This window comes from Salmo salar, chromosome ssa24 (assembly GCF_905237065.1).
Source record: "Salmo salar chromosome ssa24, Ssal_v3.1, whole genome shotgun sequence".
NCBI lineage: Eukaryota > Metazoa > Chordata > Actinopteri > Salmoniformes > Salmonidae > Salmo > Salmo salar.
In genome coordinates this window covers 26,269,816-26,297,519 of record NC_059465.1, presented here as the reverse complement: position 1 = coordinate 26,297,519, position 27,704 = coordinate 26,269,816, and the positions used below count along the sequence as shown (strand labels likewise).

The 27,704-nt window shown below is 41.8% G+C and overlaps 1 protein-coding gene across 2 annotated transcripts; it reads right to left on the bottom strand.

The window, feature by feature from the left end:
- Positions 1 to 2,351: 2,351 nt before the first annotated feature.
- Positions 2,352 to 15,695, bottom strand: LOC106585327 (ectonucleoside triphosphate diphosphohydrolase 2). 2 transcript variants are annotated; one of them, XM_014171417.2, is made up of 4 exons: positions 15,407 to 15,695; positions 3,880 to 3,979; positions 2,959 to 3,093; positions 2,352 to 2,770 (listed from the first exon to the last, which is right to left on the bottom strand). In XM_014171417.2, the coding sequence occupies exons 1-4, from the start codon at positions 15,428 to 15,430 to the stop codon at positions 2,736 to 2,738; spliced, it is 294 nt and encodes a 97-aa protein (XP_014026892.2). In that variant the 5' UTR covers positions 15,431 to 15,695; the 3' UTR covers positions 2,352 to 2,735. The 2 variants fall into 2 exon arrangements, with proteins under 2 accessions (XP_014026892.2, XP_014026890.2); XM_014171415.2 differs by having other exon boundaries at positions 3,862 to 3,979; positions 15,407 to 15,691.
- Positions 15,696 to 27,704: the final 12,009 nt, after the last annotated feature.

Genomic DNA, 27,704 nt, shown 5'->3' with positions numbered 1-27,704 from the left:
ATAAGACAGGTCAAATAACAACCCTGGCGCAAGGGTTTGAAAATAGCAGAGCGGCTGCTTTAACGGGTCGAACATTTTAAAAAGCGTGAGTTTGAGAATTGCGCAGCCAAAAAAGTGCATATTCTGACTGGGGAGAAAATAAACCAAAATGTGTCCTGAAGACATACTTAGATGATTCTGTCACTGCCCTTCTTCTTTTGGTAGGTCTTAAGTAGAAGATATCCAGCCACAATGAGGATGAGTAAGACAAATAGGAAGATGAGACAATACCAGGCCTTGGGGGGGCAGAGCCTTCCTCAGTCCCATGCTCTCCCCTGGCAAAAGACTGCTCAGACACAGCATGTAACCCAGCGCCCAGCCAATAGAGGTGTCTCCTGCCTGCACTAAATAAGAACAAAAACCCACAACTGAACTCCTAAACATATGTATAGTCAAGTGGTACATAAAAAAATATTGAAATTGCTCTTATTGCATTTACATTGCATTTGTATTGTATTGTTTTACTTTACTTTCTCTGAAAAGAGATTTGAGGGAAGGAGAGCTCATCAAAGCCATAGCCTTGGAGCATGAGCACCTGGACAAAGACAGAGACTGCACAGTAATCCTGTAGAAGACCCTTCTGGTCGGGGGCCTTCACTAGCATCTGTTTACGTGGAGGGGGTGGGGGTTAGAAAAATATCACTAAATGTTCATTTCTACAAATTCTTATTATTCCGCTTATTTTTTGTAATTAATACACAAACATCAGCAGGACATTTTCATAAGTGCTCAGAAAGTTCAAATGCATTAGATCAGCTCTCCTTTCACTCAGATGATAATCCTGTGCAGTGCCCCAGGGAACTTAATTAAGGCTCACTCTCACAGCCTAAGGGGTGGATATTTCCTTCCTTCCTACCACTTTTTATTTTTTATTTATTTAACTAGGCAAGTCAGTTAAGAACAAATTCTTATTTACAATGACAGCCAAGGAACAGTGGGTTAACTGCCTTGTTCAGGGGCAGAACAACAGATTTTTACCTTGTCAGCTCGGGGATTTGATCTAGCAACCTTTCGGGTACTGGCCCAACGCTCTAACCACTAGGCTACCTGCCAACCCGGCATTCAACATTAGGGAGCACATCCACCCTCTAATGTTATTTGCCTCAGCTGCTGTAATACGATATTTCACTTTACTGCTAAAATGTGAGAATGGGAAAATGTGTTTTAGCAAGAAACCCATGTATATTAGATAAATCGTCTAAGAATAGCCGGAGTCAGTCAGCCGAGCCCAGCAGTTCAGTGCAATACCTCCTGGAAGCTCATGTTGCAGACAGTGCGGGCGGCTCCCTCCAGTAGAGTAGGAGACGTGACAGTGATGCCAGTTGTGCGCTGCAGGAACATGTGAGTGTAGAAGAAAGCAGAGAAGGCCTGTGGAGAGGAGGATACAAGAGATTGCTCAATCTGCCCCTTGACATCGGAGCAATAAACAGACAATTATCTTGTCCCATAAATCTCATGAGGCCACTGTGGGCTGTTTGTCTACATGCTTTGGCTTACAGTGAACAAGCCTATGAATGAAAATGAAAAAATAGCTTATTATTCTTACAGAATTTCTGAAAAGAAATTCATCTGATTGTTAAATAGCTTGAACCAAAGTATGTCACAAAATATTAGGATATTATGTATATTTGAATTAAAAATGGAATCAATTCTAAGAAACAGTGAACCATAGATTGAACCCGTGATTGATCTTAAAGTGTAATCCCTGCAAGGGGATCCTCCTCACCATGAAGCTGCCGCTGACGTTGGGCTGAAAGACTCCATCAAAGGAGAACTTGGAGAAAGAGCACCTGTCGAAGGAGAAGAGCTTGGACATATTGCCAAGGCACTGCTGGTAATTCCCAGTGCCCATGACTGTCAGGAAGACCTGGGGGCTGTAGGGAGAGGGCCTTTGGTCTGCTGTGCATGGGGAGTCAAACACCTTGTCCAGCTTCATGGAGACATTGAAACCTGCTGGATAGCAGGGATGTGATATATGGGGCCCAGCACCTTGAGTCTGAGAGACAGAGCAGACTAAAGACATAGCTCTGTAGTCATATTGTGATGATGAGTGCCTATACAGTATGCTCTATTTTAGCCTAACATTGTTCTGTTGTTTTAGCATTACTATGCACTTTGGTTTGTGATGTACTCAATCATTCTGCATTTGTGATACTACTGTGTTTTAAGAGAACGTTAGTTACCTTGACCAAGTGAGCCAGCAGTCTGCGTAAGACCTCATCCCTGCCGTAGCACAGGAAGCTCTGTGTGTAGGGGTGGTAGTCTCGACCATAAAGACGCAACTCCATGACGTTACTCTTGTCCTCCACCACGTCTGTGGTCTCAAAGGTAATCTTAGTGGAGGCGCCTCCGAAGTCCAGAGCACCCACTGTATCTCTGCCAGGACTAAGTCAGTGACAAAAGAAAGAATGAGAAGGAAATGACAAGGGCGCCAGTTTGTCTTGAGAAACAATGAAAACAAACCAATGTTTCTAATTCATCATTCTTCAACATGGCCAACACTGCTTAACATTCATTCCTCAGTGTTCTTGAATAGCTCTGATACCGGTTCTGAAACTGTGAAAACTTCACCTTGATAAAGTTCTCTAACAGGTAGTTGACAGTGACCCAGCCATATGCTCCCTCCTCCTGTCCACTCAAGATGGTCACCGCTCTGAAGTCAAAAGGATAAGTACGCAATTTGCTGCCTACGTCCTTCAGTATTTGCTCTGACTCGGTGGAGTTGGATATACTGCGGGAAAGAGAGAAAAGAGGGGACAGAATTAGACAAAAAACATTATACAAATGTTGTCATTAGCCAACATATTGTAAAGCCATTCTAATGTGGTAACTCACATAACCCATTAACTATTATCCTGTGCATCTGATCTGAAACTACATCTAAATGTTATTTTGTGCATCACTTCAGTAGCCTCATACCCGCCGTGGCTCCCAGATACACAGGAGTGAGGCGGTGTCTGGATTTGGGGATGTCCTGCAAAGTCTGTTTCAGACAGGGTTCAAGACTGCTCCCTGCACCCCCTCGTTCCCCTGCATAGCTGGATATCCCTCCTCCTGAGTAGGTAGACATTCAATAAAATACAATACAATATTAATCAGAATATGAATACCCCAAAGTGTATATGTGATTTCTGCAAATTCTGACTTGTGCATGACCTTTTCTTTCATGTCAGCAAGAAATGTCAACTTACTGTATCTGAATGGATCCAATACAATTTCAGGAGTTTTTCTATGATTACTTGCCCAACTGAAACTAAACTTATGAAATAGAGGAAGAACTGGAGAGGGCATACGCCGTATACGGCAATAGAAAAGGAACCTGAATACTCAGTTAAGAATCCCAATTACGCAAAACATAACGGTTTATTTATTTTTTATTTCACCTTTATTTAACCAGGTAGGCCAGTTGAGAACAAGTTCTCATTTACAACTGCGACCTGGCCAAGATAAACCAAAGCAGTGCGACAAAAAACAACAACACAGAGTTACACATGGGATAAGCAAAAGTACAGTCAATAACACAACTGTGGAAAAACACTTCTGTAATACTAATCTCTGACCGGTCATTCTTGAGGGGAACAGACTGAGTTCTCTTCTGTAAAACAACGGAAATGGAAGTGAGAGTTTAGGGTGTTTCTAGAACACTCAGACACTGGAGAAGTGGAAAGGTATGAGAAATAGGATAATATCTCCACCTTTCCCTGGAATAGGCAAGGTGGATTATTGTGTGACATTATATGATATTATATCCAATCGCTTCAGTTCTACCGAAGTGCCTGAGCTACTGTAGCGGTAGGGGTTGATTTGGCTATGCCCTCTTACCCTTAACATGACACTCACTGTGCTGAGTGACAATGCCAGTGCCATTTTGTTTATCAGACGGCCACTTGTAGATGTACATGGTAGTATGGGACGAGCCTGCATCAAGGACTACTCCATACTGAAACAGAGAGAAAACAGTTGGAAAAGTCAGAAATACAGGCAGAATAGAAAGGTGCTAGATGTTATAGAATTTGCCTGACAATACTAGGCAACACTACCTTTTTTTATTTATTGGGTATCTTACACATTGACATTTCAGTGCTTTATTTTGTGTTGTGTTTATTACCCTGCACAGTGAAAGATTCTCAAAACAAACTATCACTGACCAATATCTGATCCTTCAAAATGTTTTTCTAGTTAATACAGTATGGCAACAAAAGAGAATTCAAAGTTACTTTGATGAGGAAAGAAAGACTGTTACAGGTTTAGTTTTTTTCAATTATGTTTTGAGGTTGGACTTTTAGCACGTATAGCATTTCAGCACGTAGGGAGCACAGATTGGTGTCACCTCGTCAGTCATTATGTGTTACACCTGTGCTGGTTGCCATCTCATTAGTGGGAAGGTGTTTCACCTGTGTTTGCCCAGGTGCTATTTAGGAGTGGCTGGTCCAGTGCTCCAGTGGTGCTTGTGAGATGCTGGGGAGATCTACATTTGTCAGTTGAGGTGTGAGTTTGAGCTCAACCCATTTAAGTTTGAAAGAAGCCTGAGGTTTGGTGTTCCCCCAGTTTGTTTTGCTCAATATTATTTTTACTTTCTAGCTTAAGTTCTTGAGGGTTTTTCTTGTAGTTTGTCTTTTTGGAGACAAACCTAGTGGGTGTCTTTTAGAACCCCTTACTAGTAGCTTTGCCAACTTTCAGGGGGCACCCTCATGGGTGCCTTTAACTCCTGTTGAACCCTTTTCTATTATGATTGGTCGTCAGTGATTTTCTTTGATAGTTCCCACTGACATTTTGAGTTTGTCTTGTGGGAACTTAACAGTAACCATAAGGGACAATTAGAAAATGAGCTGAGTAAGATAGGCGTGGCTTTATGTTCGTCTTTTGTTCTTGCCCTTTTTATTTGAAAGACAAAATAATAAAATTGTCACATGCGCCGAATACAACCGGTGTAGTCCTTACAAGCCCTTAACCAACAAGGCAGTTTCCTTTTATGATTCCCTTTCAGGTTGGGCTTGGTTTAAAAAGGCTTTCTGGTTAGTGCTCTGAGGTTGGGTTTATTAGGCAGGATACTGCATGTTAAAGGCACAGCAGGGCCCGGTTTCCTGATAGTCAAAGTTAAATTCCATCGCTAACCAATGTTCCCTCAAATCTTTTCCAACACTAAGCAAATTTCAGGTCTGCTGAGCGCAAACTTTAACTTTGGAAATTCCAGCATGCGTTTGAACACTCAGGCTGTACTTGCTTTAAGTTAGTTTTAACAGTGGTCATTTGATCATAATGTAGGCCTACTGTACCATCAAAAACAATGAAGAAAATGCATCCGATAAAATTTTTACATGGAAATAGCTGTTCTATCATTCAACCTACAGTAGCAGCCAATGTGTAGTGTTCAATGTAGGCCTGCTTTCCATGAGACTTTGAAGACAAAACATGCAGGGCTTGACATTACCCTGTTAATCCCCTTGCGCTTCAGACAAGGTGGTGACAAATGCTGTTGTGGTGTTTGATGCCAGAAACCACTACAAAATAAAATGCATTATTAGAGAATCAGACAAATTATGCTACCCTCTGCCGACTGGCTACTTAGCTTATTCAAGCCCGTCTCAAAATACAACACTGCCCCTTTAAAAAGCTTTTTACCTGACTCTTTTCAAAGGTGTCTAGAAACATACATGTTTTGTGCTCTTGTAGGAAGCAATCACTCCCCTTTTGCTGACTACAAATGATCTATAACTGGGTTAATAACTCTCACTAACTTGTAAAAGATATGAACTAAATGTGCACATGTGGCTACATGAAGCTCTCGTTTCATCTCAAAACAAGCGCATCTACTCATGACTTTGATAGTATTAACATGGAAAACTCTAGAGCAGTGGTCACCAACCTTTTCTGAGTCAAAATGCAACCCGAGATCACTCAGATTTGTTTTTTAACATGACTTAAAAAACGTTAGCCTTTGCAACATTAACCAATTACAAACAGTACTGTAGCAATGAGGTTTGTGCTATAAGCCCAATACATTATCACCGCATATTAGCTTTGCTTGACCTGCCCTGCCAATACATTGTTGTTCGGGCCATCCGTTGTTGTATTACTTGTGAGGCACTGCTTATTTTTATTATTTCTTATTACAAAAAACACGGGGTAACATTAAAGTATTAGAACATGAAGGACAAACAATACAGCATCAAGACACTCAAGCATGTATCAGTCTTTCCTCAACAGAGCCATCCTTATGTGTGAGGGTGCGTGTGCATGATAGTGATATAAAATATGTCCTAGTTTCCTTTTTCATGATCACAATCTTGTGAAACCCGAACCCTCCAAGATCCCCCCACAGTTCCCCAATAGCTGTCCCTCAACCATTCGAGACCCCTCCCACAGTCCCCCCCGGAAGAAAAAAATATATAATTTATTCCATTCCACACCCCAGAACCCCCCAATGCACCCACAACCAAGAGAATGAACTAAAGAGAAAAAAGGAAAAGACAGAAGAAAACAGCAAACAACAATGCAATTATATATAATAATACATTTAAAACAAAGGACATCAAGGACAACTGAAATCATAACAGCAATGCCAACTGTATATGTTTGTGCATGTCTGGCACTATTACATGTATGTGTGTGTTCTTGTATGCATTTATTTGAATGAGAGTGTGTGTATATGCATGTGTACAAACACCTGCACGGCATCAGCCTCAGGCAAACCGGCATTAGTTGTAAAAACACTGCCACTTAGTGTCATTCAAATGTACTTTTATTATGTTTTATTTTGACTTTTCCCCCCCCCCCTTTATCTTTTGACCATCATTCTCTTTCTCACACAGCACCTCCACTCCCACTTGTCTCCAATTCCACATACCAACCCTCAGCTTCCCTCAGCCCATCCCATCTATCTCTGCTGGCCACCCACTTCATGTTTCTACGCAACACATATCTTTCAACTATGCCATGTTTAATGTACAATTTGAATACATCTAATTGAATAGAATCTACAGATTGCATGTTGAAGATAAATACTTTTACTAAGAGTATTAATATACTGCTCAAAAAGGGAACACTTAAACAACACATCCTAGATCTGAATGAAAGAAATAATCTTAAATACTTTTTTCTTTACATAATTGAATGTGCTGACAACAAAATCACACAAAAATAATCAATGGAAATCCAATTTATCAACCCATGGAGGTCTGGATTTGGAGTCACACTCAAAATTAAAGTGGAAAACCACACTACAGGCTGATCCAATTTTGAGGTAATGTCCTTAAAACAAGTCAAAATGAGGCTCAGTAGTGTGTGTGGCCTCCACGTGCCTGTATGACCTCCCTACAACGCCTGGGCATGCTCCTGATGAGGTGGCGGATGGTCTCCTGAGGGATCTCCTCCCAGACCTGGACTAAAGCATCCGCCAACTCCTGGACAGTCTGTGGTGCAACGTGGCGTTGGTGGATGGAGTGAGACATGATGTCCCAGATGTGCTCAATTGGATTCAGGTCTGGGGAACGGGCGGGCCAGTCCATAGCATCAATGCCTTCCTCTTGCAGGAACTGCTGACACACTCCAGCCACATGAGGTCTAGCATTGTCTTGCATTAGGAGGAACCCAGGGCCAACCGCACCAGCATATGGTCTCACAAGGGGTCTGAGGATCTCATCTCGGTACCTAATGGCAGTCAGGCTACCTCTGGCGAGCACATGGAGGGCTGTGCGGCCCCCCAAAGAAATGCCACCCCACACCATGACTGACCCACCGCCAAACCGGTCATGCTGGAGGATGTTGCAGGCAGCAGAACGTTCTCCACGGCGTCTCCAGACTCTGTCACGTCTGTCACGTGCTCAGTGTGAACCTGCTTTCACCTGTGAAGAGCACAGGGCGCCAGTGGCGAATTTGCCCATCTTGGTGTTCTCTGGCAAATGCCAAACGTCCTGCACGGTGTTGGGTTGTAAGCACAACCCCCACCTGTGGACGTCGGGCCCTCATACCACCCTCATGGAGTCTGTTTCTGACCGTTTGAGCAGACACATGCACATTTGTGGCCTGCTGGAGGTCATTTTGCAGGGCTCTGGCAGTGCTTCTCCTGCTCCTCCTTGCACAAAGGCGGAGGTAGCGGTCCTGCTGCTGGGTTGTTGCCCTCCTACGGCCTCCTCCACGTCTCCTGATGTACTGGCCTGTCTCCTGGTAGCGCCTCCATGCTCTGGACACTACGCTGACAGACACAGCAAACCTTCTTGCCACAGTTCGCATTGATGTGCCATCCTGGATGAGCTGCACTACCTGAGTCACTTGTGTGGGTTGTAGACTCCGTCTCATGCTACCACTAGAGTGAAAGCACCGCCAGCATTCAAAAGTGACCAAACATCAGCCAGGAAGCATAGGAACTGAGAAGTGGTCTGTGGTCCCCACCTGCAGAACCACTCCTTTATTGGGGGTGTCTTGCTTATTGCCTATAATTTCCACCTGTTGTCTATTCCATTTGCACAACAGCATGTGAAATTTATTGTCAATCAGTGTTGCTTCCTAAGTGGACAGTTTGATTTCACAGAAGTGTGATTGACTTGGAGTTACATTGTGTTGTTTAAGTGTTCCCTTTATTTTTTTGAGCAGTGTATTTTAGTAATTGACTGATTTTACTGGGATATGGTGCCTGCATCTGATGGTCAGTCTCAGCGGTGGGATGTCGAGAGGCGCAGCGGGGGAGAGAGCAGCAGACTGAGGGTCCGCCTCTCAACATCCCTCTCTCCCCTCCCTCTACTAAAACTGATCAAAAAGGGACCCTGTCGTCCAGCTGATGGCGAAACTCGAGTTGCACAGCATTATTTCTGCCTCATGTTGTTAATCCTATATACAGAGAAAGTGAAATATTCCTTGATATTAAAAAAGACCCAAGCCGCTAATTATAACAATGCAAGCCCATAGTAGATACACTTTCCAACTCATTCATTACTGCTGCAGTGCTTGTTTTAGCGCTGAGTGGAAATAGGAAGAATTGGCATTTTATGGCTTTGGCTTATAAAAGTGTTGAATACAAAGTGTTCACAGTGCTGAGTAAGAAGTTAAACATGAACTCACACATAAAAACAGAAGCTCTTTGCTGTATTCGTTGACAGTCTCTAGTCGGGGTTTTAAATGTTTTGAAATCTCACAGTATCAACTTTACTGTAGCTTTCTTTTATGCCTGCTACGTTACTGCGGACATGGTAATCTGAGCCATTCAATTGGTCAGAGGTAGGCCTTTAGTGCACTTGATTTGCTCTCTGGGCCGGCCAGGAAGGCAGAGTTTGTACCTTCAGATACATGAAATGGTTCAAAATGGAAACAGTTTGCCTACCCAGCGCACAGGGCAGCTGAATCGGGTGCACCTACTGCCAACGGCCCGAGACTAATAAAAAAAAATGGAGATCGACCAGTTGGTGACCACTGCTCTAGAAAGTTGAGTAAAGTTCAATCTGGTGCTTCTCTCTGTGGGCAGATATTTCTGCACGGTGGCAGTCTTGGGGCTACTGCGCACAGCTTAGAGGGAACATTGACTATAACTACTGTTCCCTGAAGGAGGGAAACGAGGTACAACATACTATGGGGAGTTGCACTCTCGCAACTTCAGTTGAAGGATATACAATCACATCTGACAAAGTGCAGGGCCAAACATGTGTTGTACCTAGGGCTGTAGTGGTCATGACATTTTGGCAGCCGGTTATTATCATGCAAAAGGATGCCAGTCTCACGATAATTTACCATTAATTAACATAAACACATATAGAATCTCCAGGCCTCAATACATAGGCTACAAGCCGCATACCAGTCGCTGATGCATGGCTTTGGAACATCTATATTTTAAAAAGTATAATAAAACTATTGAATATACACCAATCACAAAATGTTTAATTATTGTTGTTTGTCATTTTCTTAGCCATCTTACTCATCAGCAAATTGAAGAATAACTCATTGTTTGTGATTAGAAAACATATGAGAACAAGTACAAACTTCAGCACACAATGTCCAGGGGTTGAGCACGCTCTACCACTATGGGACAGTTTAGTTTGTGCAAGGTAAGACAGTCTCGGTTTCCAATAATTTGTTTTAGTAGTGTGAACCGTTCCAGTTCACACCGAGGCTCGGATTGAATCCGAGCCTCACGCTTATCACCTGTGGAAGGCAGGACTTCCTGCGAGGAGCAGATTATATTGGCCTTGTCGGGCTGATTGTATATATCTACAACCAAAGTTGCGAGAGTGCGACTCCCTATATTATGTTTTACCGAAATTGACTGACTGAAAGGGAACTTAGACTTATGAGTGTTTTAACGATGCACCTTTTCTATGGGGAGTGGATATTTATGGTGAGTGGATAGTGCCTTTAGAGAGACATTCGCTAAGTGAGTTGTTGAGGCATAGTGTCAGTACTTACAGGATCGAAAGAAAGGCAGTGTTGCTCTCGGATCAGCTTTTTCCATTCAAATCTTAACTGTTATGTCTCGTGGGTTTCACACAGGTGTAGGCATGTTTCATGGTCTGTATGACCCTCTCCACCAGCCCGTTGGTAGATGGATGATACGGAGCGGACCTGATGTACTGTACGCCTTACACCTGTAGGAAAATGGCAATTTCTTGGGACACTAGCTGCAGTCCGTTGAAGCTAACGAGTTGGAGTGGCGACCCAAACCGACTAAACACTTCGCCAAGCTTCTCGATGTTCTACCACGAGAAACATTCTGTCTTCAAATTGACCTGCGAAGTTGGCTTGTATTCGTTGCCACGCCTCCTCCGGACAAACCCACAGATGAAGAAGAGGTGCAAGTTGAGGTACGTTGCAAGCCTTCTGACATGAGGAACATGTTTTCACTTTCTCCTCAATGCTTCCATCCAATCCAGGCCACAAGAAGTAGCTTTGTGCGATTTTCTTCATGCAAACCATTCCACAATGACCCTAGTGTAGCAGCCAAGGCGGAATAATAACTCTCCTCCCTCACAGCAGACAACCGGACTGAACTGACAGCTCAGTACTGACGAGTCGTTTCTGGTGTTTCTCCGCGATTGTGTTGGTGACTGGTGCGTTTTCCACTTATCTGAAGTAGAAGATGTCCACTTAGCGTGACTCTGGTTTGACCACAGGTAGTGGTAACCTGGAAAGTCCATCTGTGTTGCAGTGCAATTCTGATTTGCAGTACTTGATGTCGTAGCTGCGTGCAACAAGTGACAGAATTCCAGTATGCGGACCAAGCTAGTTGGATGGGCAATGACATGTCGAAGTGCGTCAATGCCTCAGGAGTGTTTCCTTGGTTTTCACGAATGCTTCCACACATTATGGAGTCCATTTCCATGTTGTCTTGACAAAGCAACTGATGCAGCAGCTTGAGCTTAGTTTCTAAACTCAGAATAAATCGTCCATAGCCTCAGGAAAGAACGTAGTTGACGTTCTGAGGAGCTGGGGCATTTAAGATTGCCTTGACCTTGGATGGAGCCTTGTGATGCCCTGTCGATGACATGTCCAAGGTATTCAACCAATGATTGGAAGAATGCACATTTGTTCTTACGAACTCGCAGTCTATAGTTCTTCAATCTCTGTAAGGTCGCATCCAAGTTCTGAAGATGGTCCTCTTCATCCTTTCCAGGACAACAAGGATGTCATCCAGGTAGCATTATAATCCTGGCAATCCACTCAACATCTGGTCCATCACCCTCTAAAACAGCACTGGGGCACTTGTTATTCCAAACGGTAGACAAAAGTACCTGAAGAGCCCCTTGTGTGTCACAATGGCCAGCAGCTACTTTTACTTTTCAGCCACGTGCATCTGCAAGTAGGCTTGGCAGAGGTCGATTTTGCTGAACTTTTGAACCCCAGCTAAGCCTGCAAAAAAGGTAATCGATGTGTGGTAGTGGATACTGCTCAATGGACAACACGTGTTAAATGTGGCTTTAAAGTCTCCACATCCTGATTCCACCATCCTTCTTAAGAACTGGTCTGATGGGTGTCTCCCATTCACGCTGACTGGCTCCAGTGCTTTGTTCTTGACTAAAGCATCCAAGTCAGCCTTAACTTTTGGTCTAATAGCATAAGATACTTTCAGAAACTTTGGTTTGCTGTCTGGCTTAAAGCTAAGCTTCACTGTAATGTTTTTCATGCTACCCAGCTCTTCATTAAAAACTTCTCTATGCTTCCTTAAAATGGCAGGTAGGCCTGCCATTGTACGCACTGATGGCCAGTCCAGTGTGATTATCTCTAGTCACGAACATTCCTGTAGTGATTGATAGTCTGCTCTCACCACATAGTGGCAGCTTTTCAATTTGTCAGTTTAACTGAACCGTGACCTCCGTGATGCCTTTCACAGCGAAAGATTCACCTGTGTAAGTCTAACATGATGTGTGCTGGTTGAAGTGGAAGGTGTTTCAGTGTCTTTTTGTAGACTGTGTCTGACACAAGAGATACAGCTGCCCCCGTGTCAATCTCCATATGCGCCGGATGCCCATCTAGCAAGGGTGAGACATAGTAACTGTGCGGCCCCCTAGCAAAAGTCAATATATTCAGTTTGACTTCCTCGTTTTATGAGTCACTCACCTCAGTGTTCTCCTGCTCAACACTGTAAACATCTATGTTTTCTTTCCTTGGAATGTCTCTTGTTTCAGTCTTTGACATTTTCTCTGAGCCCTTTTTGTTTCCGCAAGCTCGCTAAATGTGGGCCTTTTGACCACAGGCTCGGCAATCCATGTCCTTACACCAGCATGCAGAGATGCCTGATGTCCCACTTTGCCACTGCGGAAACGTGTGCCTTGATTTCCCTGTCTCTGATTTTCAGTTGCACTTTTCCTGATGAACTCAACTGCTGAGCCTCTTTAGCAGCTAGTTCCATGGACACACTGACTTCAATGGCGTCTTTAATGCAGCAGCAAACATTGTCACTGATTCTCCCTCTTCCTGATTTTCTTCTGTGGAACACATAGCAATAACTAGTGGTTTTGGTGAAAAGTGTCCTAAACGTATTTCCACAACATCCCCATACTCTTATTACCTGGCCTGTCTGGCAGTAGCAGGCTGCGTACTAAATTAAATGTCTAAAGACCCATTACACAAACAGAAATTATGCAAAATGTTGTCCTCATCAATGTCATTTTCAAGAAGAAAATATTAAACAGTTCTGTATGTTCTCGGTTCTCAATATACATAACTCCCATGATGCTCTGCGGCCCAGCCCCAATACACAACATTAACATTATAATTATTACACAATACTGATGACAGATCAGCTCCTAGAAAGATATCACCTATGGCTGCAAATATTAATTGTAATGCTTACGATATAAGAATGCACTAAATCAAGAATGCGCACATGTAGTTACACTTCATTCAATATATTTCATGATATATATTGAATGAACATCAAATTAATTTAGATATTATTGAATTATATAGGCCTATGTAGCCTATACTGTAGGCTATTTATCTTTTAATGCAGTCATCTAGGTTTTTCATTTGAAGCATATTTTTATCCTTCGCTTGTTTGTAAAGATTGGAACGCTTTTTTGTAAAAATTGGAAATACATTGTCAAAATGGTATTTATAGTCAACTTCGTTGTGAAATGATCTTTGATCACAGAGAGACAGATTAACATATTGACTATGTTTAGCGGAGATCGTCTTTGTATAACGTGATGCAGTAGCGGAAAAACACATCTAACTACGCACTTAGCTGTTCTACGAGTGGTCTTAGGCAGTCGGTAAATAACGACCACTGGGCACCAGGTAACCTAGTTAGAGCGTTGGGCCAGTAAACGGAAGGTTGCTGGATCGAATCCCCGAGCTGACAAGGTGAAAATATGTGGTTGTTTCCCGGGCGCCGAAGACGTGGATGTCGATTAAGGCAGCCCCCCGCACCTCTCTGATGCAGAAGGGTTGGGTTAACTGCGGAACACTCATGAATACTGTTAGAGTTTGACCAACTATTTGTTTGCATAACCAATATAATACAACTATTTAAACCTATATAATAAAATTAGTTGTGGTGCATAACTTATGAATACTAATGCTAAACATAAGAGGTTTATATTGTATTAACATAGATTGAGCGACATATAATAGACATGACTAACTGGAGGGTTGCTGGCTAGTAGTGTAGGCTGAGTAGACTCGTGACACACACACAATGCCTGGTTGTGGGGCCGCTCAAGGACAGGTGTATGTGAGGAAATGATAGAGGGGAGAATGGCTGAGGCACAAGAACAGGCACTGTCCTTGGGTGTCTGACTCTCGGGTACACACACGAAGATAAGCTAGAAGACAACTATGCTTGGCAACAAAGATGCGTCTAGAGGTTGGGACCAACCTGCACGCCATCGATAGGCTGGAGTAAGTCTAAACCACACCCAAGCCTCTACTATGACAGGCCCTCAGGGAGAGGGAACTACATCTGTCAAGAAGTATTTAAGGAAGAATTTATGATGTCATTTCAGTTCTCTGTCTGCCCTGCGTGGTGACACAGTGAGCCCGTATATACGAACATCATATTTACCATAAATGTGTTTGCATTAATTCAAGTACAAAGAAATCAGAAGTTACTCTGTGTTACCTGTTTTATTCCAATACCAGATTGAATTGACGCGACCCAACAATACATTCAGCTGGACAACTGACTAGGTATCCCCCTTTCCCAGGGGAGGACGGCTCATAATTATGGCTGGAACAGAGCGAATGGAATCAAACACATGGGCTCAGGGGCATTGTTAAATTGCCTGAAACGCTAGTTTCATTTATCTCCAAGTTTCACTATCTGTCTCTGACATGTCTTCATGTATAAATACTTGTTAAATGTAAATTTGAAATGACTTTCCAACTCCACATTGTACACATCCATAGTAAACGTATTATTGTAGGCCCTCTGTATTTGCGGTTCGTTGTATTGCCTCTGTAATGGGGAATATACATAACCGGTCTGGGAGCCTTAGAGAGCATTGTTTCCACAGTTTTCCTGAATGAATGGTATTCTACTAAATGGGCCACAAAATAAGTATTACATTGAGACTCGGTGCTGCGAAAATATGACTAACAATAGCTTGGGTAACAATTGCAATTGTGATGCACAACTCTGAAATGTACGGCAATGCATATCATCACCACTTTAGAAGTTCCACCTGCTCCTTTGTGCTATGAGGGAAAGCAACATTAACATTCAAATCAAACTGTGGATTTCAAAAACAGGGATTACATTTTGAGTAACAGCAAATTGGTGGATGGACCTCTGATAGAAACCTAACGTTATTGCTCTCGTTTTATCCAGGCTATGTCGTGAAATAATTGGCTACAGCCACTCATCGACAGGTGTATGCACATTTAATAAGTATACTTTAATTTTTCCCCAGTAAATCTGAGAATATGTAAAGAACGTTATTACCATGAATTGTGGAGTTTCCCTCATGTCTTCAATCGGGACGACGACCAGTATAATTAATCCATGTTATTCCCATTAGCAGGATAACCACGGCCGGGGCTATGACTTGGTCTTATCGGGTACTGATGAGGTTGCTGCTTCTGACAGAGACCGAATCAGTTTCTTATGCCAGCAATCATAAGATTAACATGCATAAGATTAACATGCGAACCCATGCACGAGTGAAGTGAAAGGTTTGTGTGGGAGAGAGTGCAGATGTGGGTTTGGCCAGATATATTGGCCTTTCAACACCTGACCTGATTACAGGAGGAGTTTGTTTTCTTGTCGATGGACACCCAGTGGTGACAATCGGTCCGTTTTCTATCGCCTATTGACTCAATACCAGGGATGGTACCTTAACTTCCTCAGGAGAATAGACTCTTGGACTGAATAACAGTGTTTAGTAGGATGAAAGTCCTAATGGGGAACGAATATAATTATGATTTGGATATTCACAGAGGGTGAGGAATATGTATTAAATGAGAATGCTAATTAAAACAGGTTTTATGTCAAGTGTACAACACAACCATCACGATAAACTAAAACGCTACATGTCCTAAAGACCAGCAAAATGCGTCATGTTCCCCATGAATGTTCTTATCCACAAGACCAGTTCCTTCAGTGGTTGACACTCATTATATTTTGCAATTCATGCAGATTGTCAGTCAGCTATGGTGTAATGATGCCCTGCAGTTGATCTGAAGCTACAGATGTTTCCGCTGGGAACAATAGACATAGAGTGAGAGTGAAATCTGGAAGGGCACACACACATAGACACACGCACACACACACTACATTGTGCTGCCATTCTTTGATATTTTGACAATATTACAGCAGGACCACACACTCAATGTAAAAAATCCCAGCTAGCAGTTAACGTTCTGAGAACCATATCCCACTGGGCAAAAACTGGTTGAATCAATAGTGTTTCCACATAATTTCAACCCCCAAAATCAATGTGATGATGTTGAATCAAAACGAATTGGTTTTGCAAAAGGTCATCAATGTAAGGACATTTCGTCTTTTTTCGCAACAACTTTTAACCTAAATCCAATGACATGGTGAATTTGTTTGTTGATTTTACATTGAATCTACGTTAGTTGACAACTCAAGCAAATGTAAATCAAAACTAGACGATGAACTGATGCCTGTGCCCAGTTGGGTGTTTCTTAGAGCTTGGTGAGAATGTGGTTGCCCTATGGTTATTTTGCATACAACTTTCCCACAACTTTCTTGGAATTGTGCAGGATAGTTGCTTGGCTTTGAAACATTCTCTGCATATTTAAGGAACTTGACAAAAAAACATTATTTTGTTGGTATTTCCTTACTTTAACAGAACGTTTCCTAAAAGTTCAAACATGGTTACATTTAATTTACATTTTGATCATTTTCAAGAAACATTCTCCAACTGGTTTGACATTGGGAACGTTCTCAAATAGTTCAGAGAACGTTAAGAAAGAACGTTCTTCTTTGGGAATTTGAGTACTTCAGCATACATTTCCTATGGGTTTCCTCATGGTTCTATTTAAAGTAATGTTCACACATTGTTCTGAGAACGTTAGAAACAGTGTTCATCTGTGGGAATTTCAGTACTTCAGCATAATGTTTCCTATAGGTTTCTTCATGGTTCTATTTAAAGTCATGTTCTCACATTGTTCCAAGAACGTTAAGAAGCAACGTTCTTCTTCTGTGGGAATTTCAGTATTTGAGTATAATGTTCCCTACAGGTTTCCTCACGGTTCTTTTTTGAGTCATGCTCTCAAATTGTTCTGAGAACGTTAAGAAAACTTTCCATAAAAAACACAAGAAAACTTTAGTAATGTTCAGAGAAAGTTCAGAGAATGTTATTTTAAAAACGTTCTCAGCAGTAACAAAACTCTCTCTATCCTATATCTTAAGTGTGTTCAGCTGTGTTGGCCGCGCCCACTAATCGGTCACACCTGATCTTAAAGAGTGCTTGTTTCCTTTAAAATAGGGTCGGTTTGAATAGACTAAAATGAACAGGTTTGTATGATTTTTAAAAAGATGGCATGCTAGCTCTATCCTGGTGGTGCAGTGGACTAATTCTGTGGCTAGAGAACAAAAGATCATAGGTTTGAATCTCACTGATGCCATGCCATTATAAAAAAGAAATGTGTTTGCATGAATGACTAAGCAAATGAATTTCCATGTGTACTTAGAGTTCAAAACAGTTAAAGATGCACTATGCAGAAATCACTGCACCAGTTCATGATTGTTAAAATTCTTATAGTTTGCTTATTTTCAGTTTGTGACAAAACAAGCAGTCATTGTGTAGAGAATCATTGTACCTTCTAAACCGTTGTGAAATACTGTATATTTTCCATAACCCAAAATATTGTATTTTCAGCTGTTTGAAGCTGGCGTACAAAACAGAAAGTAAAAGACGTAAAAATGTAACTTAAGAACAGGAAGCATAGAAATAGTGCACATAGAACATATCTACTGTTTCTTAGACTTGCTTTCGATGAGAATAACAGTTCTATAACACAAATTCCTATGTGAATTTGGTCGGGTTGCCCAGAAAGTTACATATTGCAGCTTTAAAGCTGTCATTCTCACTGAAAGCAATTCTAAGAAGCGGTAGATCTGTTCTATGTGCGCTATTTCTATGCTTCCTGTTCTTAAGTTCAATTTTTGCATCTTTTACTTTCTGTTTTATACACCAGCTTATATTTTTGGTTATGGAATATATCTTTCAAAGTGGTTTGGATGGTACGATGATTCTCTACACAATGACGGCTTGTTTTGTCACATAAACTGAAATTAGGCAAACTATTAGAATTTTAGCGAGCAGAAAATGATGGAGTGATTTCTGTATATTGCACCATTAGCCTAAACTAAGCTATCAGTGTTATTAAGTCTTATTGAAACATTTTCTCAAAATGTTTTTTAATTACCTTCAAATAACCTAGAACTTCCATTCTCAGAACATAATATAACTTCCCAGGAAAACTTTCGGGAAACTATAGTAAAACATTCTCAGAACGTCCCTTCAACCTAAAAATGTTTGTTCTCAGAACAGGCAAAATTTTCCCTTCCTTCCTCAGAATGTAAAAAAAAGAAATCTATTTTACCGATCAGGAAAGATATGGGTTCGTTCCCAGAACAAATGGAAAATCAAAGACTTACTTTCCCACAACTTCCAAGGAACCAAATTTGCTAGCTGGGATGTTTTTGTGAAATTATCATTAGGATGAAGTACACTATAAGTCACCATCTTGAGGTACAATGGTGTCATCACAACTTGTTTGACGAATCGGGCAAAATTCTGCTGCATAAGAATATCAAGCTCATTGACATATTTAGTTTTTTGAACGATGATGCAAAACGTCTACACTTGTTTGGTACAAATGTTTTACATGTTTGTTGTCAGCTCTGTACTTGATCTCTCTATTGGTCAGTTTTTGCTGCCCTGAAACAGTGGAATAATTAAATATCGAGATCGATATAAATGCTAGACTGTTGAAAAAGTTATGACCTAAATTCTTTGTCATATGTACCATTTTACTGTCACTTTATTTATCTCCATTTGAAATCTTTCTCTAATTTGAACCAGTGGGGGGTGCTACTCTCTCACAACTCCACGTGAGGCAACCTACAGGCATATCCTGCTCTATGCCTTGAGAAACAATTACCCAACTCTCTGGTTAATTCAACCACAACTAAACCAGCAGTAACACACATTCCATGTCTATCTGTCTTCATTGGTATCCATGCTTCTTTCAACAGCAGAGACTGTGAGACTAATCATCCATCAATATAGCATGGTGACCTGGGTTAAATGCAGCTGTCAGATCGATACAAATTAGGCAAATAATTCTGCTCATCTGCTTGCAGATGTCAAATAATTCATTTTCAAAGGAGTTAGATTTTTTTTAAACCAATAGAATGTCACACCTCCCGGTGAGCCAGTTACCTCAGGTTGTGTTTGTTGAGGTTTCATTTTGATGAAGAGGAGCTGTGCTTTCTAGTCTGTCTTCAAAGGCGGAATTAATGTGTGGTTACAGTAGATTGGCATAGGTAATTTATAAGACTGTATCCGGGTAGACTCAATAAAATTAAGTGAAAACATTGATTCTGATAATGGTCCTTGATGTTGCTGGTAATAGATTGTGCTGCTTGTGGATGATCACATTTTTTTGGTCTTATTTTTTGGTCAAATCAGTTACATTGATGCAAATGCATCGATGCGACATTGTAATAGTTGCAAAATCCTCACTAACCAAGATATTTCCTGTATGTTACACTATGTGTGGTCTGGTGTAAAGGTAATTTCACAATATTATTTAGGAGCCAAATTAGTTTAATATATATATATATATACAGTATGTTTGATGTGTCCCAGAATATCCAGCAGTACAACAGAATCTAGCCAAACCTCCCCCGATGCTTGCGCTCCATTCTGACCAAGACAGTGTGTGGTTTGGCGTTCATGCCGAACTGTAGATGACACTGGAGCTGGTGACATGCACTGGAGTTGGGTGAGGGGTGAGATGCACAGTGCTTGATTGCCTGAACAGAGCAACACAACACAAATGGCGGAGAGGTGAAGAGGTTAGGAACATCATTCTGAAATGCACAGATAAATCAAGAGTGTCCAGCTAGTCAGGCAGGGCCTCTCCTCTCTCCTGCAGGGCCAGCTCTGGTCCAACCACCAACCACCTGATGTTTCCTTTCCAAACACAATACTGTCAATGTCCCATCCCCCGGGCCTGGTAGCAGGGCCCTAAGGACTTACACAGGCTGCTGCTGCACATTGGAGGGCCAGGGCACCAGCAGGGCATTCACACCTTGTTAAGTTTTACAACTTGTGCATTTGTCGACCCCAGTCCTCTATTGCCCCTTTGACTGAAGCAAGCCTTTGAAGTAACCTTCTCCATGCAGTATGGTGATAGAGAAAGTCAGGGTGAAGATTCTCCCTTATGGATGTGAATGTGGCAACATTGACGACATGCATACATCATATCGGCAACTGACGCAGGCAGACAAAATATAGTACAGGTGACAATTGTTGTTTGCCACTTACAAAAATAAATAAATACAATTGATAAAAAAGTGAATCAACCAAGTGTAAGAAATTATGTCAATACTCTACATTTGTCCAAATAGCATACATTTAATTAAAACACAGATAGACAAAGGTAGTTTTATCTACCGTAACAACTACATAAGGCTGACACTTTGAGGAATAGTAACTTATAAGTGACTCATACAGTAAGACAGGGAGCAGAACTAACAGAGATATTGCATGCCGCACATGTCAAGCTGTGGAATCTTTGTGACTTTTAGAAGGTTCATCACTAAAGTCTACAAATCCATCTATTGTATGCTGGAATCTACAGTGAAAAAGTGTTTCTGTTTAACTTCACGGTTTCTATGTAGGACATGATGTCAGTTGTGGCTTGCATGGATTGCTTCACTTTTGTTCTGAAATTCTTTCCCTTTTACCTGTACATGAGAGACTGTTGTAAATTGCATGAAGGAATGCCTATTCAAGTGATTAAAGGAGCAGAAAACAGGTGATATTGTAGAGTAGGAGGTACTTGGTATGTGAAGACTGACTTCTTGAACAGGGAAAAAAAGAGTGAAACCCCAGCCATATAGGTGCGAGTATGAACCTAAAAACGTGGTGTATAAGGCACCTTTAATCCTCCAGCACATGGCCATCCTTTTACATGTTCTACTGTTATTTATGTCAACCACTCATCACTCACAAAGTAGTTTGGAATGGTATCCTGGTCAAAATGGCCTCAGTAAAAACGAATCCTGGTCAAAATTACCTCAGTAAAAAGCTATCCTGGTCAAACTGGCATCAGTTCAAATGTATCCTGGCCGAAATGGCCTCAGTAAAAAGGTATCCTGGTCAAGATGGCCTCAGTTAAAAGATAACCTTGTCAAATTGGCCTCAGGAAAAAGGTATCCTGGTCAAAATGGCCTGAGTAAAAAGATATCCTGGTCAAATTGGCCTCATTAAAAAGGTATACTGGTCAAAATATGCCTCAGTTAAAAACAAGCCTTTGAGACAGCGTGACTGAAGGATTCTGAGGTGCTCCCGACAGGGCAAGCCAATAGGATCAGGTTTCCCCTAGCTTTCTCCTGGGACTGGAAGGCAAAAATTCCTGTTTTATAAGCCCCAAAAAATCACTATAATTTAGGTAATTGTTTTTTATTTTCTTGTGATATAGAAAGAGAGATGTTGGGGGTAAGACAGGGGAATGGAGCATACCTGAAACAGTGTTGTACCATCTTACAATATGAATGACTTTTCCAGTGTGCTCTGAATGAATGATTAAGCCATTTGAGCACACCTACCTTGTAGAACCTGAATGTGAAATAAAGGCAGCTATTGTCTGAGCATCGCTCACCCCCAGGGTCTTCACAGTTACCGGGCTTCCCAGCTACCTCACACACTCTCTCAGTCCAAACCAGCAATTAGCCGCCCAAATCAAACCCGGCGGTCAGGACTAATTGTTTCTAACAGGTCTTTGTAAAAGGCCATGCTGTTTCTCATTCAGGTCAACTCTCTCGCTCCTAGTGTGTCAGATGAGGAGGGCATCGTTCCACCCGGGAGATAAGCCAGTTTTTTTATGCCCCAAAGTAGACTTAATTTTCACCTTCCTTTCACGGTTCAGGTGCAATTGTGTATTGAGGCAGTCAGAATCTGTGGTGGGAGGGTTGGGCGAGGGATACAGTACCTCACAGGATGTCATTCATTGGCGGCTTCCTCCTTTGTTGGACTTTGTGCAAAAGGGAGAGGATTTGTAGATTTGAAAAAAAATCCTGACTACTTCTTTTCATGACTCTGAAAGCTGTTGAGACTTGAAATACATGTCTTCCAAAGTGTCATACATTTGTCAATGTTTGATAAAAAGTACTGTATGCAAATTTTGGTTCTATTTAATTTTGTTATTTTAAGTAGTGTCTGTCCCTCTTTAAAGCTAAAGCTTATAGGCTGGGCAAGGAATCGTCATTTCAAGCCACATTTCCCTCACTATCTGCCTATAAGACCTATAAGATAGCATGATGTGTTAGACTGGAGTTGGACTGTTCTTGGAGACTGGAGTAGGACCATTCTTGGCAATTGGAGTAGGACCGTTCTTGGAGATTTGAGTAGGACCGTTCTTGGAGATTGGAGTAGGACCGTTTTTGGAGATTGGAGTAGGACCGTTCTTGGAGATTGGAGTAGGAACGTTCTTGGAGATTTGAGTAGGACCGTTTTTGGAGATTGGAGTAGGACTGTTCTTGGAGACTGGAGTAGGACCGTTCTTGGAGATTGGAGTAGGAACGTTCTTGGAGATTGGAGTAGAAGCGTTCTTGGAGATTGGATTAGGACCGTTCTTGGAGATTGGAGTAGGACTGTTTTTGCAGCATGTGGTGCGTTGATTTGCCCTAGGATTGACATGTCAAAACATAAAATGTGTTAACCTTTCATAATTGTCATTTAGGTAGTATGTTGGGTGTCTCCATGCATATTCATTTATATCTGTATGATTTCTCAGTGTCTCTCTAAGATAATAAATTATGCAGTTGACATATCCAGACAAAAATATATGTTTGACTTTGAATGTGACTTAACTAAACATGTTAAGGAGGGAAAGGCATTTATGTGTCAAAGTGATAGCTAGTGTAAAGACAAACATTGCTAGGGCAGGTCCCTATGTCCCATTTCAAATAGCTGTCGGCAGCCTGCCTAAGAAGGTGCCCCTCAGAGCGGCTTCTGGTTTAATTGGAGTGTGACAGGGTACACTGGGAACTATGGGGGGCCCAGTGATGGACAGGCTGAGTTTGCCCCTGCTGTGGACCCCTCTGTCTGCAGCTCAATCTGACAGCCCAACCCAGAGGGAGAGAGAGAGACAGAGAGAGACAGAGGGAGAGACAGAGAGACAGAGAGAGAGAGAGAGATAGAGAGAGAGGAGAGAGAGAGAGAGAGAGAGAGAGAGAGAGAGAGAGAGAGAGAGAGAGAGAGAGAGAGAGCGAACAGGGGAGCAGGGGGAGTGGAAGGGTGAAGAACAGGGGGAATGGTGAGGAAAGGAGACATTTTCTCTGGAATGTTGAAAGCTATCAGAACTGACATGCAAACATAGCCATTCTCAAATCTCTGGCTTTATCTCTGTGCCTGTTGACTAGTCATCCTGTATCTGTTGATATGTACCATCTGAACCCCAGCAGCACCTTGGAAAGAGGTGCATCTCTCTGCCTCTCTCTGCACCTACGCTGTTACTTTAACAAGAGGAAAAAATGGTTAGCTGTCTGTCACGTTAACAGAATGGTCCACTCTGTTGTCGTTATGGTGGCCTACATGAACATTCTTCTTTGGTTGGTTGATAGTAATGACTTGGTGTTACAGCAAAAAGGGCTTTTCATTTTATTGTTGATAAAGGGTCATTTCAAATGGGGAAAAATGGAACGTGATTCATAGTTTTCAATAGCTCCTAAATCTGTGCTGTTGTGACAGGAATTTCAATCATAATTGTCATATAAAAATTGCCATTTACTTAGTATTCTCATTAGAGCTGGGTGATAAATGATAAATTCTGAATTGATGCGATAATGATATAGGACGATATACGTTTATAACTTAAATGTGCACCACTACTAGCTTGATGGTTGTAGTCATTCATTTTCCCAATAACCATCACCCATATTAGAACACATTTCATTTCAAACTTCACATTTCTCTAGTTTAGGCTACTTATCATAAGAAACGATATCAGCAAAATGCCTGTGATAAGTGATCGGTATGGTTGTGTTTCTACTTTCTACCGCTCATTATACTTCACACATCGATTGCAAAATAACAACACAGTAAATGGACAGTGCTTTGACACAGGGATGCAAAACTCCTGTCTTAATGAACTACAGTAAGAACTGTGAGATTAGATTCATTGATGGTATTCTGTGTCAAACTTTTATGTGAAAGCAACAAATGTGTTCCCAGCTTATTGAGGGGTCCGTCCTGTAGTGACTTGCTGGGAGACCGGGCCTCGATGCTGGGCTGTGCAGGTGAGTGGAAACAGGAGCTGCACTTGTGTTTTTGTAGAGTTTAAGTGCTGTCTTTGGAAGTGTCCTGTTACGCTGCTCCCTATGTGACCCTCTGACCCTCCCCCTGCATCAAAGTTAAGCCAATTACTTCCATTACTTTAGTGTGACATTGTCAATGGAATTGTAAGCTATTGATTTGTTTTGCCTACTGAGACCTGTTTTCCAAACAGCAGACCATCTGAATGATTTAAAAAAAATCTCTGATATAAAACGTTGCTTAATCTCATTTCCGTTTCTGTCATGACTGAGACTCTTAACTTCACCAGCTTGAGTAAAGACTTCAGAAGAACTGTACATTTGATAAGAAATCTTACAATCATGCATGAAACATAAATATATATATAATGAAGTCATGATTTTACTTTTGGGGGGGATATTGTGCAGGATTTGTATTCCCTCACTTTGAATGCAGAAATCCCTATGATGAGCAATAATGAGCTTGACTATGAAAGTCAATTGAACTTTTACTAATGAGGTTGAAACTATCGCCTGAAAGGACATGAAAGGACACACTCGCACCACCACACACACTCCCCCCCAACACACACACTCCCCCCAACACACATTCTGGCAGCGGCCTTCAACTCCTCTTTAAGGCCATGTGTCACCAGCCGATGTTTGACTTTGTCATTATGTCTGTGAAATATGTGACTGACTGATGGAGGACTGACTAGGGGGCTGTAAGCACTCGTCCGCAGAACTACAGACCAGTCAGGGGAAGCAGGCCTGCCCTGGGTTCAGAGATGCAGTGTTAGATTGGATGTGAAGAGGCCTTTGAGAGGGACACAGAGCTCAGAGTAAAGATATGTGAGGAAAGATTGAAGGGGGTCAACGGAAGCCCTTTCAGAGGTCACAGGCAGGTAAGACACAGCATGGCTGACCTAGGATAGTTTGGTTCTCACGGCCAGTGACCAGTGGGATGACATGTGACCTCTAGACAGGGATATTTCAGGGGTCAGTGTCAGATATGGTCTGAATTTTCTCAGCTATTGTGACATTAAACTGCTTCAACTCAGCTGGTTGAAATAATGTCAACCACAATTCTTGACTGTAATGACACCATTTCAATAAGTATTGCATGCTGGGAAGAGATCATTGGAGGTGATGAGGTAGGAGATAATGAGGGGTCTTTGCTCATCGGACACACAGACAATTATTTGACGTAGAAGGGCTTTTTAAGTCTACTGCCTAGAGTCACACCAACAGAGAGAGAATAGCCTTCTACTCCCATGGTAACTGAGTCATGGAAGTGTGACTGAAATACCAAGCGTGTTGTTGTGTCACAGCCTGGTTTGGGTGTCGCCAGTCAGGGAGTTGTAGGGCACCACTTGTCTTGCTGGTGGGGTGAGAGAAAATAGAAAATTCCTTTGTGAAGTGCAGTCGTTGGTGATCAGGTGTGAACTGCAGAGCGGAGATCAGAGGAGGAGGGGGTGGAGGGAGCAGACAGCTGCTCCAGCCCCAGTCAGCACTCCACCAAGCCACACACCAGCTGGGGTTGGGGCCCACAGTCAGGCAGCTACTGGAGGGCTCACGGCAGCAGACAGAACCAGTTGGGATGCAAGGCAGCAGATGGGAAAAAAGCAAGGCGGGGAACCTCAGTCATTCGCCTATACTTGCACATTCATAATTACAGAATGTGATGTTCTGAATTAGTCTGATAAATCAATGAAAAGCATGTTCATGATGTCATTCTACTTGTATGTGAACCATCATAGCATGCTCCAAATTAAAACATGCATCAGTCATGATTGTCTATCAGCAATCAGTTTCAATCAAATTGCAAACAGTTTCAATCAAATTGCAATCAAATCTTATTTTTGATAGACTGACACTAGATCGAGTGACTTACTACTCGTACGGTATGTCCTGTTCTGTACAGGAAGTTGTTGAGACACACAAAACATTTTATGCAATCACTGGGAGATGACTGACAGCTTGCTAAACTGTATCCAGGGGTGCAATATTCAACACTCCCCTTCAACACTGTCCTATGTTATTTTGCCCCGGCTGTTTGGAATGTATCAACAACTTCACAAATAATGATGTCAAAAAAGCAGATGCATGTTTTGCTTATAATTTGCACAAGGTACAAAAACCAATAAGGTGAATGTTCACCTATCACTCAAAATCTATTTTTTGCACATTTTCATTGCGTTATTAGCACTATTTCAACATTAAAATGTACAATATTAAATGACGTGTTGTTGAGGGGCTAGAGCAGGGTTGCACGGGTCAGGTCCTCAGGGGCTATTGCTGCTGTCAGTTGACGTTTATGCTTCCTAGGGTCTTATTTGCAGCTAGGCAACCATGTGTGTACTACAGTCAATTCGTGACAATTTATCCATTAGTGCCTGGGGTGACCCAGCAGCACTACAGTCCTTGAGGATTGGTGTTGTGCATCATCAACTAGAGGGAAATGTATATTATCAGCAGTTGATCCCTCTCCCTCTCAAAGATGAAATATTTTGATCATAATTAAGTATTCTCCTGCTTTTAAAACAAAGGACATGGTTTACCTTGAAAACAACATTTATATTATAATGTTATATTGCTAAAGGAATCTACTACCTATGATAAATGTATGCTAGTGTTCTATCCTTCCTCTGCTACAAAAGGAGAATTTCTAAAGGATCCCCCTACAAAATGTCTCAGGGAATATACTCAGCAATTCACTGTTGGCCCAGTGACATCAGTGGCATATGCCTGAAGTCTTTGCTGTCAACTGAAGATAAAATACATCTTAAAAAGGCCTATCAGTGAGCCCTTGAAACCCCAAACCAGTCAAACATAATGGCCTAATGTGTCCTTGGGGAGCAGGAGGTCACATGTTCCTGGATGCATAACTAATTTCTAATAAATGGCTATTTTTTCTAATGCTAGTGTTTAGAGGTCACATTGTTTGCATGTTGTTTTTCTGCAGTCTCTCGTCTCCGAAGTCTCTCGTCTCCGTTTTCTTACTGCCACGTGAGACGTGAGGAGTCTGGGATTTGCTCTGCTGAGCCCGAAAAAAACGATTGAATAATAATTTTGATCATTTTTATTTTTAATGACTCATGATTTTCCTGAATTTCTCCAACGATTCATAAATACTGTCTATGACTGTCAAAGACTGAGGGACAGCCTCAAAGCATCTCCATAAAAATGAATGCAATTTTCAAACAAGGACTTTTTTTATGAAGGTATTGGAACAGCTGCTACC